At 41.9% G+C, this 17102-nt stretch overlaps 1 protein-coding gene across 1 annotated transcript in view; it reads right to left on the bottom strand.

Moving 5' to 3' along the window:
- Positions 1-280: 280 nt before the first annotated feature.
- phf5a (PHD finger protein 5A) overlaps positions 281-17102 on the bottom strand; it is a 43248-nt gene continuing 26426 nt past the window's right edge. The window contains exons 3-4 of the mRNA XM_072588549.1: positions 4013-4179; positions 281-2897 (exon numbers count right to left, since the gene is read on the bottom strand). Of these exons, the coding sequence (XP_072444650.1) occupies positions 2808-2897; positions 4013-4179 (257 nt within the window). The 3' untranslated portion in view covers positions 281-2807. The remainder of the gene's footprint in view (positions 2898-4012; positions 4180-17102) is intronic.

Here is a 17102-nt window from a genome sequence, read left to right on the forward strand (position 1 = left end):
TTGTGGGATGCACTGATCTATTTCAAAATTTGGATATAATGCTCAACTCTTTCATGAAAGTTATTGATAATCATGGTGAAAAACTGCAGCTCTGGTAGTTATTACTGGGGAACACCATTTGTAACTTATTGTTCTTCTTGTATGCCACCTTACAGAAGTCCAGTTCACATCCAAATATAATCCCTTACCCACCACACTCGTGACATATCCCTGTTGCCCTTAACATTTTAATACTTCTTCCAAGTTAGAACGACACTTTGAGAAAATACAAGCCGACACATAGAAAAAAAACCAGTTTATTAAAAAAAGGTAACAATCACAGCTCAATAATTAAAGCATTCAAACATAATCTTCAAGTGAAAGTGGAGGCACTTCATTTAGAACTGATCACTTTGCTCAAAATCTTTCAGGACTCATGTAGAATTTAGTTCCTGTCCTGCCCATCAACCAAAACTTGTTCTTGGAAAGTGGAATACTTGCACTCATATCTATTTCGGGGTAGAAGTGGCGAGTGGTAGCGTAAAAATAGCAACAAGTCACTCAAATCCTTAAAAGTCTTTAGAAATGGTCAATATAACTAAATTCTAAAGAAACCCTTTGGAGAAAATAAAAGTTTCCATTTTGACTCTTCCATTAACTAAAATCAATGGTTTTAATTACTTAATATCCTTGCACCAAAAACAGCAACAAAGTGGTACAAACGTGGAGAGTAAAAAGCTATTAGCTTTAATAAATTTGTAGTGGTTTCAAGAAGTAAATGCCACATTAGGCCTCATCAGGATATTCCCATCAACTTGGCTAACTTAAAAACAACTCATTCTCACAAAAGGCCTCAATAATGGCCCCATCTTAACTGCCACTTGGCTAAATTTGATTGCGATTACCTGCATCTGGAAGACCATGCTTTAACACAGGATATCTGACGCAAATAGAAAGAAACTTTCCTTCTTCCAGTTTCCCAACCAAGATGACAGGCACTATGCAACAATATCGCAGCACGAGAGATATCATGATGGATAAAGTGATTAGGAAAAGGTTGCTGCATTTAAAAAAAAGCCACATTGAACTCTAACTGGCATGTAAGACAAAAATCTAATTAGTAAGTTGTACCTCTATCAAGTCTTCCAAACAAGTCAAAAAGCAATGAAATAAGGACAGTCAACATGGATGCTGGGGAAAAATAAGCACTACTGCAGTTCGGCGGTAGTGGGGGGGGGGGGACAAAAAACATTTTAAAAAGTCTCACCTGCAAAAAACAACAAAATAAAGACAGCATAATTATCAGGCAGGCTGTATCACAAAGCAATTTGCTTCCAGAGACAGCCAGCCCGTACTGGGTCACTTCTGCAATTTGCTTTTCCCAGGATTGGTTTCCAAACTGGAAATTTGATTCGTTCCTTTAAAAGGTTGAAAAGATGGCAACTGCTTCCACTTCCTTTAGGGGCAGTGCTTTGCAGCATTACTGAGAAATCAATAGATCAAGGTTTGCAATTATGCATTCCTCTATCAAAACAAAAAAAAGTGTTGATTCATGCCATGCAAGAGATAAGGACTAAACACAAAAAAAAAGCACAAAGTTCATCCTTCTTACACTCCAACTCATTTTGAAAAGCACCTCACTGCAATCAGAACATCCCCAGCAGTTTTGTATCTGGTAGAATATTCCATTTGCACTAATTGACCAACAATAGTATTACATTTAAGTAACAATTATTTAGAAGGATTCCTAGACATTGCTACTTGACCATTGTGACTTCGTGAAGTAAATCTTCGATTAAAAGCAATAAGGGATTAATCTGTAATTATCAACAGTGTAAGATCAATGCAGGGACAAGTGTTTGTTTGATTCTTCCCCTACCACTCACACACACACACACACACACACACACACAAGGTCAAGCAGGCAGTGATCAGAACAGGAATATTAGCTGCTGTTTTTCTCCACTCTAGTCCCAGGGAGTCCTGGCACCTCAGCAGAAGCCAGTTACCTCAAGAGACTGGAGAGCAACCTCTGATTTTGCCTGCTTGGTCCTTCACTGCATTGTGGTTACCTGGGACACGAGGGGCAAACAGCAAATATTTCCGTTAATAAACAAGTCACACCACTTGTTGATGAGAACAGCTTGTTATCAAAAAAAAGTATCTGTTGAATATGTCCGATTAAGATCAAGAATTGTGCTGAACGACCCTTGTGGAAAACACAACTCTCAGAAACTGCTTTGGTGTGATCCACAAATGGGCCTCAAGATTAATCAAATATGAAACTCAAGGTAGAAAAATCTTCTGCCAGAGTAAATCAACTGTTACGAGGAGGAGCTTAGAAAGAAGCAACCACTTCCAAGGCTTAAATGCAACATGCACAGGATTTTGCAGTGACAGCATAAGTGAAGTTACGGCCATTAACCGACTCACTTAACAATTAAATCCCTATTTGCTAAACTCTCAACCAGCGAACACTGGATAATTTTACAAGCTGTAAATAAAAAAAAATGAATTGGTGAGCAGAACTGTCCATGCTCAGAAAGAGACCAAATGTTGCTGTTGCTAAAGCAAGTTCAGGCATTAGTTCCTTTGCCAGAAATCGGTTACTTCAATTCCAAACTCACTTTGCTGGGAGAGACCGTTAAGTATTCCAGTTACTAAACAAAAAAAAAACTAGTGTATATTCAATTCCCTCGTCCACACACTGTTAGATTCTTGCCATCAAATACCATTCTTCATACTATGAAATAGCATTGTCAACCATTCTACACAAGACTATCCCAGTGTCCCCCACATTCATTTGGAAGATGAGAGATTCCACCGGATCACCTCTTCTTAAAGCCGTACTTCTTCCTCTCGTAGAACAGGTCAGTTTTTGAGCTGCCAAGATTGACAATTTTCGGACATCCATCTCTCTAGGATGCAAAACCAAAAAAAAGGGCAAGTAGTATTGGAAGAAACAAAGGAGTTGGTACTTCAATGACTTTAGTGCTCAGAAAAGCCACCTTGCCAAATGTGGACTTGCATAGCATAAGTCCCAAGTTTTATCCAGAGTATGTTTTGCATTAGTTACGTCATCAAGGGGAACAGTTGGGATTTTTCAGAGCTTGGTGGAGTGAAGGAGCTGGAGGAATGAGACAGGCTTCTACTTTCCTATTAACTAACAACCGCTGCTTGAAAGTAAGCCTCAGGTGGAGGACAAAAAAATGACTAGCCTCCAACACTCACCTGCTTGGCTCATCTCACTCAGGAAGCCTGACCCTTAGGGTAAGGCGCCAGAGGACAGATGGTACCTCTGCAACTGTACCCTGTATCAGGGCGCTAGCTTCCTCCAAGGAATAGCAGGTGAGGGACATGGAGAATTTCAAAAGGAAAAGATCCACATTACAATGTTTTGAGTTTCTAAGTTGTGAGTTTGAAGTCTCTCTTTAAGCAATCAGGCTTCAGAGTTAGGTTGATTATCTTTAGTGGCGTTCCTAATTGGAACTGTACAAACAAACCACTCTTCCATGTCGCTTTCAGTTATTGAGCATAGAAACAACAAATCCACACCGACTACGTTGCCAAATTAAACTAGTCCCACTTGCCTGCGCTTGGCCCATATCCCTCCAAATCTTTCCTATTAATTAACTTATCCAAATGTATTTTAAATGTTGTCACTGCAACCGCAACCACCACCATCTCTGGTAGTGCATTCCACACACATACATCTCAAAAAAAAAAGGTTGCACCTCATGTTCTTTTTAAAATCTCTTTCTCTCACCTTAAACTGATGGCCTCTGGTTTTGGACACGCCTACCCTCGGAAAAAGACCCGTGTCATTCACCTTCTATATGCCCCTCATGATTGTGTAAATCTCAATAAGGTCACCCCTCTCAACTACCTACACACCACCAGTGAAAAGAAGTCCCAGCCTTTCCAGACTATATTTTTATATCTCAACCCTTCCCATTCCAGCTTGAGAACAATTAGATCACTATTTGATCATTGCACTTTATTAGATTCAGAAGAAAATGCGTTCCAAACTTACATCTTTTTCCTGGATTGTGCACTCCTTGCAGTAATAGGCATCAGATACACCTGGGCCGCCACAAATCACACATCGGCCCTGGTAGGACCCGTAGTTACACTCGTCACAGATACGGACTAGCGTGCACGGCCTGACATAGGAGTCGCAGATCACACATTTGCCATCGCCTAAACGGGTAGACAAATCAAAAAAGAAAGTAATCATTGAACAAACCCTAATCTGTGTGGCAGATCTTTCAAAAGATATTTCAAAGTCTTACAATGAACAAATTACTTGTGAAATGCAATAAATATGGACTTGGCAGTCCATTTGCACACAGGAAAGCTGTACAAACAGTAAATGAGATAAGTGGTACATTTGCCCATTTTAGTGACACTAGTTGACAGATAAACATTAGCGAGGAAACCAGAACTGTCCATTTTTCCTCCAAACAGCACGCTTGCAATAAAGTGAGCTAACAATGACTGCAGATTTTTGGAGGAGTTCAACTGTGGTAGATAGGAAGCAAGCCGGTAAATGTGCAACTTTTCTAACTCCCTCTAGTCCTCTGGAAATTCACCGAGGCTCCTTAGCCAGCACCTTGCAAACCTACGACCATTGAGGATGACAAAGGCAGCAGACACATAGGAAAACTGTTATTGCAAGCTCCTTTCCAAGCTACTCACTATTTGGACTTGGAAAAATATTGCTGTTCCTCAGTGTTGCTGGGTAAAAGTCTTAGAATTTCTTCCCAGATAGCATGGTGGAGTTACCTATGTGAAATGACTGCAGTGATTCATGAGGCAGCACGCCACCACCTTCTCAACAGAAATATGGATGAGCCAATGCTGGCCCACCAACAAAACCACATCCCCTGAATGAATAATAACGTTTTCAACACTGGTTTCGGATGTCCACCCACTCATTTTGCCTCATCATCGTTAACTGCGTCTCCAGGATCAAATGCATAATAAACATTGGCTTTGCCAACAAAATCCACATCCATGACGAAGAAAAAGCAGCACTTCTGGAACTCCCTCGAAATCCCAGTCTCTTCACTTACAGTCATAGAGATGTACAGCATGGAAACAGACCCTTCGGTCCAACCCGTCCATACTGACCAGATGTCCCAACCCAATCTAGTCCCACCTGCCAGCACCCGGCCCATATCCCTCCAAACCCTTCCTATTCATATACCCATCCAAATGCCTCTTAAATGTTGCAATTGTACCAGCCTCCACCACATCCTCTGGCAGCTCATTCCATACACGTAACACATTCTGCATGAAAAAGTTGCCCCTTAGATCTCTTTTATATCTTTCCCCTCTCACCATAAACATATACCCTCTAGTTCTGGACTCCCCGACCCCAGGGAAAAGACTTTGTCTATTTATCTTATCCATGCCCCCCATAATTTTGTAAACCTCTATAAGGTCACCCCTCAGCCTCCGGCGCTCCATGGAAAACAGCCCCAGCCGGTTCAGCCTCAGATCCTCCAACCCTGGAAACATCCTTGTAAATCTTTTCTGAACCCTTTCAAGTTTCACAACATCTTTCCGATAGGAAGGAGACCAGAATTGCACGCAATATTCAAAGAGTGGCCTAACCAATGTCCTGTACAGCTGCAACATGACCTCCCAACTCCTGTACTCAATACTCTGACCAATAAAGGAAAGCATACCAAACGCTGCCTTCACTATCCTATCTACCTGCGACTCCACTTTCAAGGTGCTATGAACCTGCACTCCAAGGTCTCTTTGTTCAGCAACACTCCCTTGGACCTTACCATTAAGTGTATAAGTCCTGCTAAGATTTGCTTTCCCAAAATGCAGCACCTCGCATTTATCTGAATTAAACTCCATCTGCAACTTCTCAGCCCATTGGCCCATCTGGTCCAGATCCTGTTGTAATCTGAGGTAACCCTCTTCGCTGTCCACTACACCTCCAATTTTGGTGTCATCTGCAAACTTACTAACTGTACCTTTTATGCTCGCATCCAAATTGTTTACGTAAATGACAAAGAGTAGAGGGCCCAGCACAGATCCTTGTGGCACTCCACTGGTCACAGGCCTCCAGTCTAAAAAACAACCCTCCACCACCACCCTCTGTCTTTTACCTTTGAGCCAGTTCTGTAACCAAATGGCTAGTTCTCCCTGTATTCCATGAGATCTAACCTTGTTAATCAGTCTCCCATGGGGAATCTTGTCGAATGCCTTACTGAAGTCCATATAGATCACATCTACTGCTCTGCCCTCAATCTTCTTTGTTACTTCTTCAAAAAACTCAATCAAGTTTGTGAGACATGATTTCCCACGCACAAAGCCATGTTGACTGTCCCAAATCAGTCCTTGCCTTTCCAAATAAATGTACATCCTGTCCCTCAGGATTCCTTCCAATAACTTGCCCACCACCGAGGTCAGGCTCACCGGTCTATAGTTCCTGGCTTGTCCTTACCGCCCTTCTTAAACAGTGGCACCACGTTAGCCAACCTCCAGTCTTCCGTCACCTCACCTGTGACTATTGATGATACAAATATCTCAGCAAGAGGCCCAGCAATCACTTCTCTAGCTTCCCACAGAGTTCTCAGGTACACCTGATCAGGTCCTTGGGATTTATCCATCTTTAACCATTTCAAGACATCCAGCACTTCCTCCTCTGTAATCTGGACATTTTGCAAGATGTCACCATCTATTTCCCTACAGTCTATATCTTCCACATCCTTTTCCACAGTAAATACTGATGTAAAATATTCATTTAGTATCTCCCCCATTTTCTGTGGCTCCACACAAAGGCTGCCTTGCTGATCTTTGAGGGGCCCTATTCACTCCCTAGTTACCCTTTTGTCCTTAATATATTTGTGAAAACCTTTTGGATTCTCTTTAATTCTATTTGCCAAAGCTATCTCATGTCCCTGTTTTGCCCTCCTGATTTCCCTATAAAGTATACTCCTACTTCCTTTATACTCTAAGGATTCACTCGATTTATCCTGTCTATACCTGACATATGCTTCCTTCTTTTTCCTAACCAAACCCTCAATTTCTTTAGTCATCCAGCATTCCCTTTCCCTACCAGCCTTCCCTTTCACCCTGACAGGAATATACTTTCTCTGGATTCTTGTTATCTCATTTCTGAAGGCTTCCCATTTTCCAGCCGTCCCTTTACCTGCGAACATCTGCATCCAATCAGCTTTCGAAAGTTCTTGCCTAATACCGTCAAAATTGGCCTTTCTCCAACTTAGAACTTCAACTTTTAGATCTGGTCTACCCTTTTCCATCACTATTTTAAAACAAATAGAATTATGGTTGCTGGCCCTAAAGTGCTCCCCACTGACACCTCAGTCACCTGCCCTGCCTTACTTCCCAAGAGTGGGTCACGTTTTGCACCTTCTCTCATAGGTACATCCACATACGGGATCAGAAAATTAACAAATCCCTCTCCATCTAAACCTTTAACACTATGGCAGTCCCAGTCAATGTTTGGAATGTTAAAATCTCCTACCATAACCACCCTATTGTGGTTAGCTGAGATCTCCTTACAAGTTTGTTTCTCAATTTCCCTCTGACTATTGGGGGGTCTATAATACAATTCCAATAAGGTGATCATCCCTTTCTTATTTCTCAGTTCCACCCAAATAACTTCCCTGGATGTATTTCCAGGAATATCTTCCCTTAGTACAGCTGTAATGCTATCCCTTATCAAAAATGCTACCCCCCTCCTCTTTTGTCTCCCTTTCTATCCTTCCTGTAGCATTTTATCCTGGAACATTCAGCTGCCAGTCCTGCCCATCCCTGAGCCATGTTTCTGTAATTGCTATGATATCCCAGTACCATGTTCCTAACCATGCCCAGAGTTCATCTGCCTTCCCTGTTAGGCCCCTTACATTGAAATAAATGCAGGTTAATTAGTCCTGCCTTGTCCCTACCTGCCCTGACTGTTTGACTCACTTCTGTTCTCAGCTGTACCCGTCTCAGATCGATCTCTTTCCTCACTATCTCCTTGGGTCCCACCCCCTCATCTTACTAGTTTAAATCCTCCCAAGCAGTTCTAGCAAATTTCCCTGCCAGTATATTAGTCCCCTTCCAATTTAGGTGCAATCCATCCTTCTTGTACAGGCCACTTCTATCCCAAAAAAAAAAGAGATCCCAACGATCCAAAAACGTGAACCCTTCTCCCATATACCAGCTCCTCAGCCATGCATTCATCTGCTCTATCCTCCTATTCTGTGGCTGCACGGTGGCACAGTGGTTAGCACTGCTGCCTCACAGCACCAGGGAGCCGGGTTTAATTCCCGACTCAGGCGACTGACTGTGTGGAGTTTGCACGTTCTCCCAGTGTCTGCGTGGGTTTCCTCCGGTTTCTTCCCACAGTCCAAAGATGTGCACGTCAGGTGAATTGGCCATGCTAAATTGCCCGTAGTGTTCGGTAAAGGGGTAAATGCAGGTGAATGGGTGGGTTGCGCTTCGGCGTGTCGGTGTGGACTTGTTGGGTCGAAGGGCCTGTTTCCACACTGTAAGTAATCTAATATTCCTGCCCTCACTAGCTCGTAGCTGCTGGCCCCTCTCCCCCTTGAGGACATTCTGCACCCTCTCCAAGACATCCTTGATCTTGGCATCAGGGAAACAACACACCATTCTGCTTTTTCTCTGCTAGCCACAGAAACGTCTGTCTGTACCTCGGACTACAGACTCCCCTCACACAATTGATCTCTTGGAACCCGACGTAGCCCTCGTTGCATTAGAGCCAGTCTCAATACCAGAAACTTGGCTGTTTGTGCCCTGAGAATTCATCACCTGAGAATCCATCACCCCCTACATTTTCCAAAACAGCATACCTGTTTGAAATGGGTATATCCACACAAGACTCCTGCTCTAGCTGCCTACCTCTTTTACCCTTCCTGGAGTTAACCCATCTATGTGACTATATCTGAGACTGCTCCCCCCCTTCCTATAACTGCCATCCATCACATACTGTTGCTGCTGCAAATTCCTCATTGCTTCTATTTGTCTCTCCAACCGATCCACTCGATTTGATAAGATTCGCATCCCAACAGCACTTATGGCAGATATAATCTGCAGTAACCCTTAAACTCTCTTTAAACTCCCACATCTGACAAGAAGTTCATATCACTGCAAAGGCCATTTTTGCTCCTTTACAATCTACAGACCCAGAAAATAACACCCTCTTATTCCTCTACAAACACTGCCCCAGGTTAAATTAATAGCTATGGCTTATATTTTAAGTTTAATGAAGAGACTTATCTCCAAAAAAAAACATATAATCAAGAAAGAACCCACTGTACCCACTACTGCAGCCTTTCTCTTGGACAGACTTAAAACAACAATTAACTTCTCGGATTCTGTGCTGTGAACTTCGCCCAACAGTTTCTCCAAGGTTAGTTGTGAATTTCACTTTGTTAATTTTCCCAGATGCACTCCAATGTCCAGCAATACATGAATTCAAAATTCAAACAGCAAAGGTGGTAACTGTGCAGGTTTTCTCTCTCTCTCTCTTTCCTGCACTGTCACCATGTGTTTTCTTTGTCTGCCCGCCCTTTCTTCTTTTTGTAAAACCTAACATATTTGACCAAATACTTCGTCACTTGCTGCCCCCAATACGGTCATCTCTGGCTTGGTGGCAATTCTCATTTTGCTAGATTTCTGCAAAGAGCCTTGGATTATTTGCTAATGGCAAAAGGAGCTATAAAAATGCTAGCTGTTGTAGATTATCTGCTCAAACTCTGTGCTGGAGGGTTGAAACAAAGATCCTTTGACCAGGAGCAGAATGTGATCACAGAGCTAAGCTTATTCTATAGTCAAAGGGTTGATGCTGAATGTAGAAATCAAGGTGGAATAGGTAATGTAATGCATGGAGTTTTCTTAGTATTCTGCTATGACACTATAATTCAATTGCTGATTAGAAAAAAAAAATTGAACTATTGCCATGATGTGTTAGAACGGAAACTCAATATTCACATTTACACAGCATGTGAACATTTTTGTGCATGCGTTGGCAAAATGACAAAAGTGAGTGCTTTTGATAGTTATGTTTACTTTATATCCCTGGTTGCTGTGGTGTGTAAGTCTTACATAAATATAAAAGTATACTTACGTGCGTGTGACGTTTATTTGAATTCGTGTCATCAGAGCCACCCATCCCTGTGGTTGGCGAGAGATTCCCATTGAACAACCGGGCTATTTACTAAACAAACAGGCAACTTGTTCCAGAAGGTCAGTGTTGGTGTCCATGTTCCACATGAGTCTCCTCCCACTCCTCTTCACTGAAACCCATCAACATTTACTTCATCACAAACCCCCCCATCCTGCAAAATGTATTTAACCAGCCTCTCCTTGAATGTGTCTATTCTATTTGCCTCAACCACTCCATGTAGCGGTGAGACTCACATTCCCACCATACTCTGGGTAAAAGGTTTCTCCTGATTTTTTTAGTGGATTTATTAGTAGTTAATTTACATTTATGGCCTGGTCTCACCTATTGTGGAAAATATCTTGCCTCTGCATAACCTAGCAAACCTTTCCATAATCTTAACTTGCATTAGCTTATCCATCAGTTTCCTTTTAGCCGAAGCCACCGTTCTACGTACAAATGCACAATGAGCACAAGTTAACCAACATTCTGAGTTATAACTTCCAATGACTGTCCAATGGGAAAGATGTGAGCAACCTGTGCTCAGCAGCCAGCCAAAAATCATCATCAACAACATTTTCAGGCTCAAAAATCTGCAAAGATAACATCCCAGGGCAACAGGCTGAGAGCGTATCCAAACATTGAATAATGCTGCAGGAATCCCTCGAGGCAAACAGGCTAAAATGTGGTGTCTATATTCAAAAAAGGTAACAAAACAGAAACAGGCGACTACAGACTCACTAGAAACAAAATCAGAATAAACTGGAAACAAAATCAGGTTGGTCAACATCTGTGCTGAGTACAGATGAGTCACCAATGTTTAGAGAACCTGTCAGGGCTGGAATGACAGACAACAGCAATTCAAAAGGGAAAGAATTAAGAGAAAGCAGGGTGGGACATTACACATACCTGTATAAATAATTTGTAAATGGATTAAGAAAAACAGAGATCAACATGATTTTTTAAAAAACATAAAATGGCTGACAGAAGCACAAAATTAGTTTGCTTTTACACTTGTGTTTCCTCATTGACCAAACTTTTGGCCACCTGCCCCATTATTATTGTAGGTAGGTCAGTGCTAAATTCTGGTTTTAGAATACTTTTGTGAAGCACCTTGGCACATTGTAAATAAAACTTATTGTTCCAAAATAAATAATGGGTGAATTGCTCAGGCAGAAAAGAGACTGGTCAAATCGGAATGAAAATTGGAGAATGTAGCTGAACAGGGAGAGGTCCAATAGTTCACACAGAAAGATCCGGGTTCAAGTCTCACTTGCCCCAGAAGTGTGAACCAACATGTCAAAACAGGTGAAAAAAAATTTTAAAAAAAGAAAGAAAATTAATAAGACAGAGGGCAGAGACTCCGCCTAAATTAAAAAAAAGACAGCGTATTATTTGTCAGATTACAACCCACACTGCCACCTCCCTCTCAGCCCCAAATTTCATTCCAACACATTCGCATTCTCTAGCAAACAAAGAGTGAACTGTTGAAGACATTAAGGCTGAAGGGCGACAGTGGCAAGCTTGTGCTGAGCTTACTGACCAACCTCTGTCTTTGACTTTCTGCAGTGGAGAAGTCGAGCAAATCAGAGTGGTGAACAAAAGGGAATGGAGATCACCTGAAGACAGAATATAACCATACAGATCACCTCCAAAACATTCAGCAAGACCGACTGCTGCACTGAACAGCCGCGGCCTATTACTTGACATTTTCAAATTCTGATCTCGTCACCTTTGAGTATCTTCTTAAACAAATAACAAATACTCTGTTTGACTGAAGTTAAAGTAGGGGAATAAACTTGGAGAGGAAATGAAAAAACAGCTTAAGAATAGAAAGCAGCTGCTTTTAATGTTGAATTGGGGATAAGGCAGAAAAGCAGTGGGTCTGGCTGGAGGATCACTCACTATTAATAATTTGTTTCAACATGACTTCAGAATACAAAGTAAACCTATTGAATTCAGGATCTCAGTAAAGCAGAAATGGTAGAAGCAGCTTAAAAACTAAAAAAAAAATGATTTTTTTGATAATATGATCATGGACCCTGAAACGCAAGTGGAATGTGAACTGCTACTCATGGCAAGTTTGATTACGTACTCCGTGAATGATATCGAAATAGCCAAGCACAAAATTAAAAAGAAATAGGAGTCGATAGACCTAGCACGCTGCCCAATTCTGGCAGTTAAGAAACGGGTGATGAGAACATGCCAGTGGGTTTATACTGCACATGTTCATGGCATGAAAGTCACTGGCTCGACCAATAAGTACTGCCCATCCCGAACTGCCCTTGAGGAGGTGGTAGGGATTTGCCTCTGCGGAGGAAATTCAGCAATAGTGGGATGAGAAAAGGAGAAAATGCGTACTCTACATGTGTACTCTATTCCTGGGCTGATCTGGACTGCAGCTCTTTTGGACATTGCTCTGTCTTCCAAGGGACTACAGAACTATATAATACAACAGACAAGCAAACATTTGAGACTTGTTCACAAAGGTGACATGACAACTTCAGGCAGGGATATAGTAATTGAAAAGAAAAAAAAAGGTTTAACATTCCTCAACATTCTCACACACAATTTTCAAAGCCACAACTCCACTCAACCTGCTGTGACTAACATTCTGAGCTTGTAATTATCCCTGTTCGTATTCAGTCAGGCACTGTTCAGCAGGGAGGGGACACTCCACCCTATCCATGCAAAAGAAGTTGAGAGACTTGGTGCATCTCTGCAGCTATCGTTCCTCATAGCAAGAATATTTCCAAAAACCAAAAATTACTACAAGTCATGCCTCGACATTCTCTGGAATCACACAGCAGTGTCAACTCAGAAACTCGAGCAAATTATTTACTTGTTCTGTTCAGGTGAAAAATAAACCAATTTCACAAAATTTAAAAGACTACATTTGCCCTGCTCACGACAGGAATGGGAACTCAAGCATATCAACAAGAACAGGAATGGAAGAAAAACAGTACAGGTCAGTCTGTGCCAGTGTAGAATAAGAACAAGTTAATATTCTATGTCAGCACTAATGTAGGGCTTGCAAAGGAGTCCAACATGCAGAATCATTAACTCATTTACTTACTCCACAAGTGGTGACTGACCTGCTTAGTGATTCCAAACCTCTCTACCAATGTGAACATTACAACACAGTACAGGCCCTTTGGCCCTCGATGTTGCATCAACCTGTGAACATTCTGAAGCCCATCTAACCTACACTACTCCATTTTCATCCATATGTTTAAGACAATTTGCAGCACATGCAGTTTTTATATGTTTAAGGTTGATTCCATCAGTTGATTAAACTCAGATTTTTCAATTTTAAACCATTTCAAGTTGGCTCGAAACAATTCACTTCAAGGACACCAAGCCAATCAACATCAGTCCCAAGTAGCAACATACTTCTTCCAATAACTTTCTTTCCTTCCTCTGAAATTCCAAAAGGCAATTCTAAGCTAGTCTCGTTCCCCTCGGTTGATGATACAGGAGGCTATTCAGTTCACTGCGTATGATGTCAGCTCCTTGGAAGATTGAATCAGATTCCTCAACTTGTGCAAACAGCACTGTAATAACTTGCTGCTAATTTACATTAAATCTTAGGTTAAGTCAAAACTTATTGCACTGGCTGCTATTACTTCTCAGGGCCTTCACTAACTCGTTACAGCCTTCAGTCATTCTTTAGATTTTTACAGTTTATAAATTGAGGAGCAATGTCCAATCGCCCAATCACAAATTGTAACTCATTCTCTGCAACTCTGATGCTGCCCTGGATTATATGCCCCATTTCTCCAAGTTGCTTCTCTTGTATTTAAAGAGGTTATTCTCACTACAAGCGAGTGCAACCAGCCTTCATGGAAACAACTAATCAGATTTGTATTCCAGCCTCCAACCTGCCTGACTGGACCATTACTACAGGGCTTCTGCCTCAGGCCGCTTGCAAGCTGCAAACATGCAAGAACAGGCATGCAAAAAAAAAACCAGGAAAGGCACATAGCACACCAAATATCTTGAAGACAGCCCGAATTTCTTCACAGCTAAAGAAGCAGCAATATTATGTATGCCAACTGAGGCAATTTCCATACAGTAAGATCCCACAAACAATAAATTCCAGCTAATGTCTTAGCTGATGCCATTAACAGCGGATAGAACAATGAGAACTCTACTTTTTTAATATAGTACTACCATGGTATCTTTTATGTTGGCCAAAAATGCAGAAGAAAGTATGGGTTAACATCTCACCTTAATCAAAGTACTTTTGACAATAAGTTGCAGAATGGAGGCCGACCCCACAGTTTCCTGATTCAAAGGCCACCCAGAAACATGGGGTGGAAGGATGCAGATTTCGACTGTCAAAATGCTGAAACCCTGACCTCAAAAGTGTTACCAGGGCATCACTACCTGCAGTTACTGACAGATTAAATCTAGATTAGACTCCGGCACTTCAGAGGTCTCGGAGCAGATCAGCTGCTTATCTCCATATTCAGAGAAAACAAAAGAGCAAGTTGTGTTAGTGGTTTCTCAATGGTCTATTAATCAGCTAGACAGTTTCCTAACTTTCAATGTACTTTAAAAAAAAAATTAGCCCCTTCACTTAAAGAAGAGTGAAATTTTCCATCGCTGCATTCCAAGGATTTCCACAGCCGGCCAGCGTACTGCTGTTTCCATCAGCAGTATTGCTAAACGAACAACACTAGAGAATTGGTGAGCATGTCCGACAGAAAATCACAGACTGGTCAGCTGCTTCATCAGATGAAAACTAAAAGCCAATTCTTCTGATGAGGCACTTCCCTATTTCTGGAGCATTTCTGTTTGTTTTAACCCCAGAAATGACATATCCATACAAAAGACCTTGTCACAATACGGTACTTGCAAACGGCCTTGTGCCAGAGGTCTGGAAGCTGCTTTCTCTTTTCCAGGAGAACCAGAACCACAAAGCTTGCTCTCTTAACAGATTAGGTCTTTACACGGATAATACCTTCATTCCTCACCTCTATCAGGCATTCAGACATTCTTCATGTAGTACATGCCTTTCATTTCTCCTTTACTGATTCCAATAATCTCATATCAATGACTCTTCTGGCTATAAGAGCAGGTCAGAGGCTATGAATACTGCGGCAAGTAACACCTCCTGACTCCCAGTACCTGTCCACCATCTACAAAGCGCAAGTCGGGAGTGTGATGGAAAAATCCCCAATTGCCTGGATGAGTACAGCCTCAACAACACAAGCAGCTTGACATCATCCAGGACAAAGCAGCCTCTTTGATTGGTTCTACATCCACAAGCATTCACCACCTCAGTAGCAGCAGTGCGTACTTATCTACAAGATGCATTGCAAAAATTCACCAAAGATCCACAGGCAGCACCCTCCAAAACCACGACCACCTCCATCAAGAAGGAGTGCAGCAGATATATGTGAACACCACCCTCCTGGAAGTTCCCCAAGCCACTCAAAATCCCTGACTTGGAAACATCTCACCAGTCCTTCACTGTCAATGGGTCAAAATCCTGGAATTCCCTCCTTTAGGGCATTTTGGTCAGCCCACAGCAGTGGTTCAAGAAGGCAGCTCACCCTCACTTTCTCAAGGTGCAACTAGGGACAGGGCAATAAATGCTGGCTCAGCCAGTGACACCCACATCCCAGAAGTGAATAAATTAAAAAACAATTTGACCAACTTCTGTTATGACTTAAACACGTTATTCTTGTATTTCTTTGCGCGAGTATCCGTGGGTCCATATATTTTGATGTATACTGCTTTACTTTGCTTTTTCCTGTTCACTTATTTTGTGCATCTATATTCTCTGACTTAGAGTCAAAGGCAATTCCTACGGCAGCACCATGAGCATAAAGAACAGACAAGTGTTCCCAGCACACACACACACGTTTCTTTCCTTGTATATTCTACCTCCTACCCTGCAATCTTTCATACTAGTGAACATCCAAAGGGTAACGTTGGTCAACAGGGGTTAATCAGAGACTCAGTCCATTCATGTAGATGCATAAAACCAAATAGCATGGAGCAGCTGGGCCTGGTGTTCTGGTTAACATTCTTCTCTCAACCAGAAAAATTAAGTAGTCATTCATCTTATTCCTGGATGCGGTGAGGCAACCATTTTTATCCATAAAGCAGTTCAAAAAGCAATAATTTGCCCCCGAAGGCTTTCCAGTCAATCAGAAAAATGTGAACAGCATCAAAAATCGCATCTTTTCTTCCTTTGACATACAGCGCCCTGCAGGGATCAACATCTGGAGTGCATCTGCCAATTGTAATTTCCACATACATTGCTTTAGTGAATTGTACTTTCAGAAATCTGCTATGTGTACATTCTGAAAATCCACAAGATGCCTGAAGAAATTTCTCACCAACACTCCCTGAATGCACAAATCACAAGGAAGTAGAAACGGGCTGACTTCATCCCAGACTCGCACGCTCTAATAAGTGACGATACGAATTTGGGCAGGAGCAGGTCATTTGACCCGCTTGAGCTTGCTTTGCAATTTGATAAGATTGTGGCCTCTACTTTCCTGTCTATTACCTTTAACTCCTTTGTCATGTAGCTGTAGTTTTAAGCCTTATGTATGGGAACTGTACAAAATCAAGGGACTTCAGCCAATATTTACTGCCATTGCATTTTGCTCTTCCATTTTGCAGTAATTTTCCTCTATTTTTGTCCTTCAAAACATACCTGTGAGACAGACGACAAGGCAGGTATGCAAAAGGTTAGAATTTGCACCCACCCCCCGCCCCAAATTTTATCTTGTTCCTGTATAACTGCCTGTGCAGCTTTTGCTGTTGGTAATTGAGAAGGTTAATTCCCCTCGACCTGATCAGAAGCTTGTAGCAGACCGGTTCTGCCTCATTTACCGGAGATTGCTGCACTGAAGACAAATCTACAAAGTCGTCCTATGTGAACACACTTGGGTTTGTACAGCTGTTTTCACTACACTACAGAGCATGGGATAATGGCTGGCTGCTG

The sequence above is a fragment of the Chiloscyllium punctatum genome, chromosome 18 (assembly GCF_047496795.1).
Source record: "Chiloscyllium punctatum isolate Juve2018m chromosome 18, sChiPun1.3, whole genome shotgun sequence".
NCBI lineage: Eukaryota > Metazoa > Chordata > Chondrichthyes > Orectolobiformes > Hemiscylliidae > Chiloscyllium > Chiloscyllium punctatum.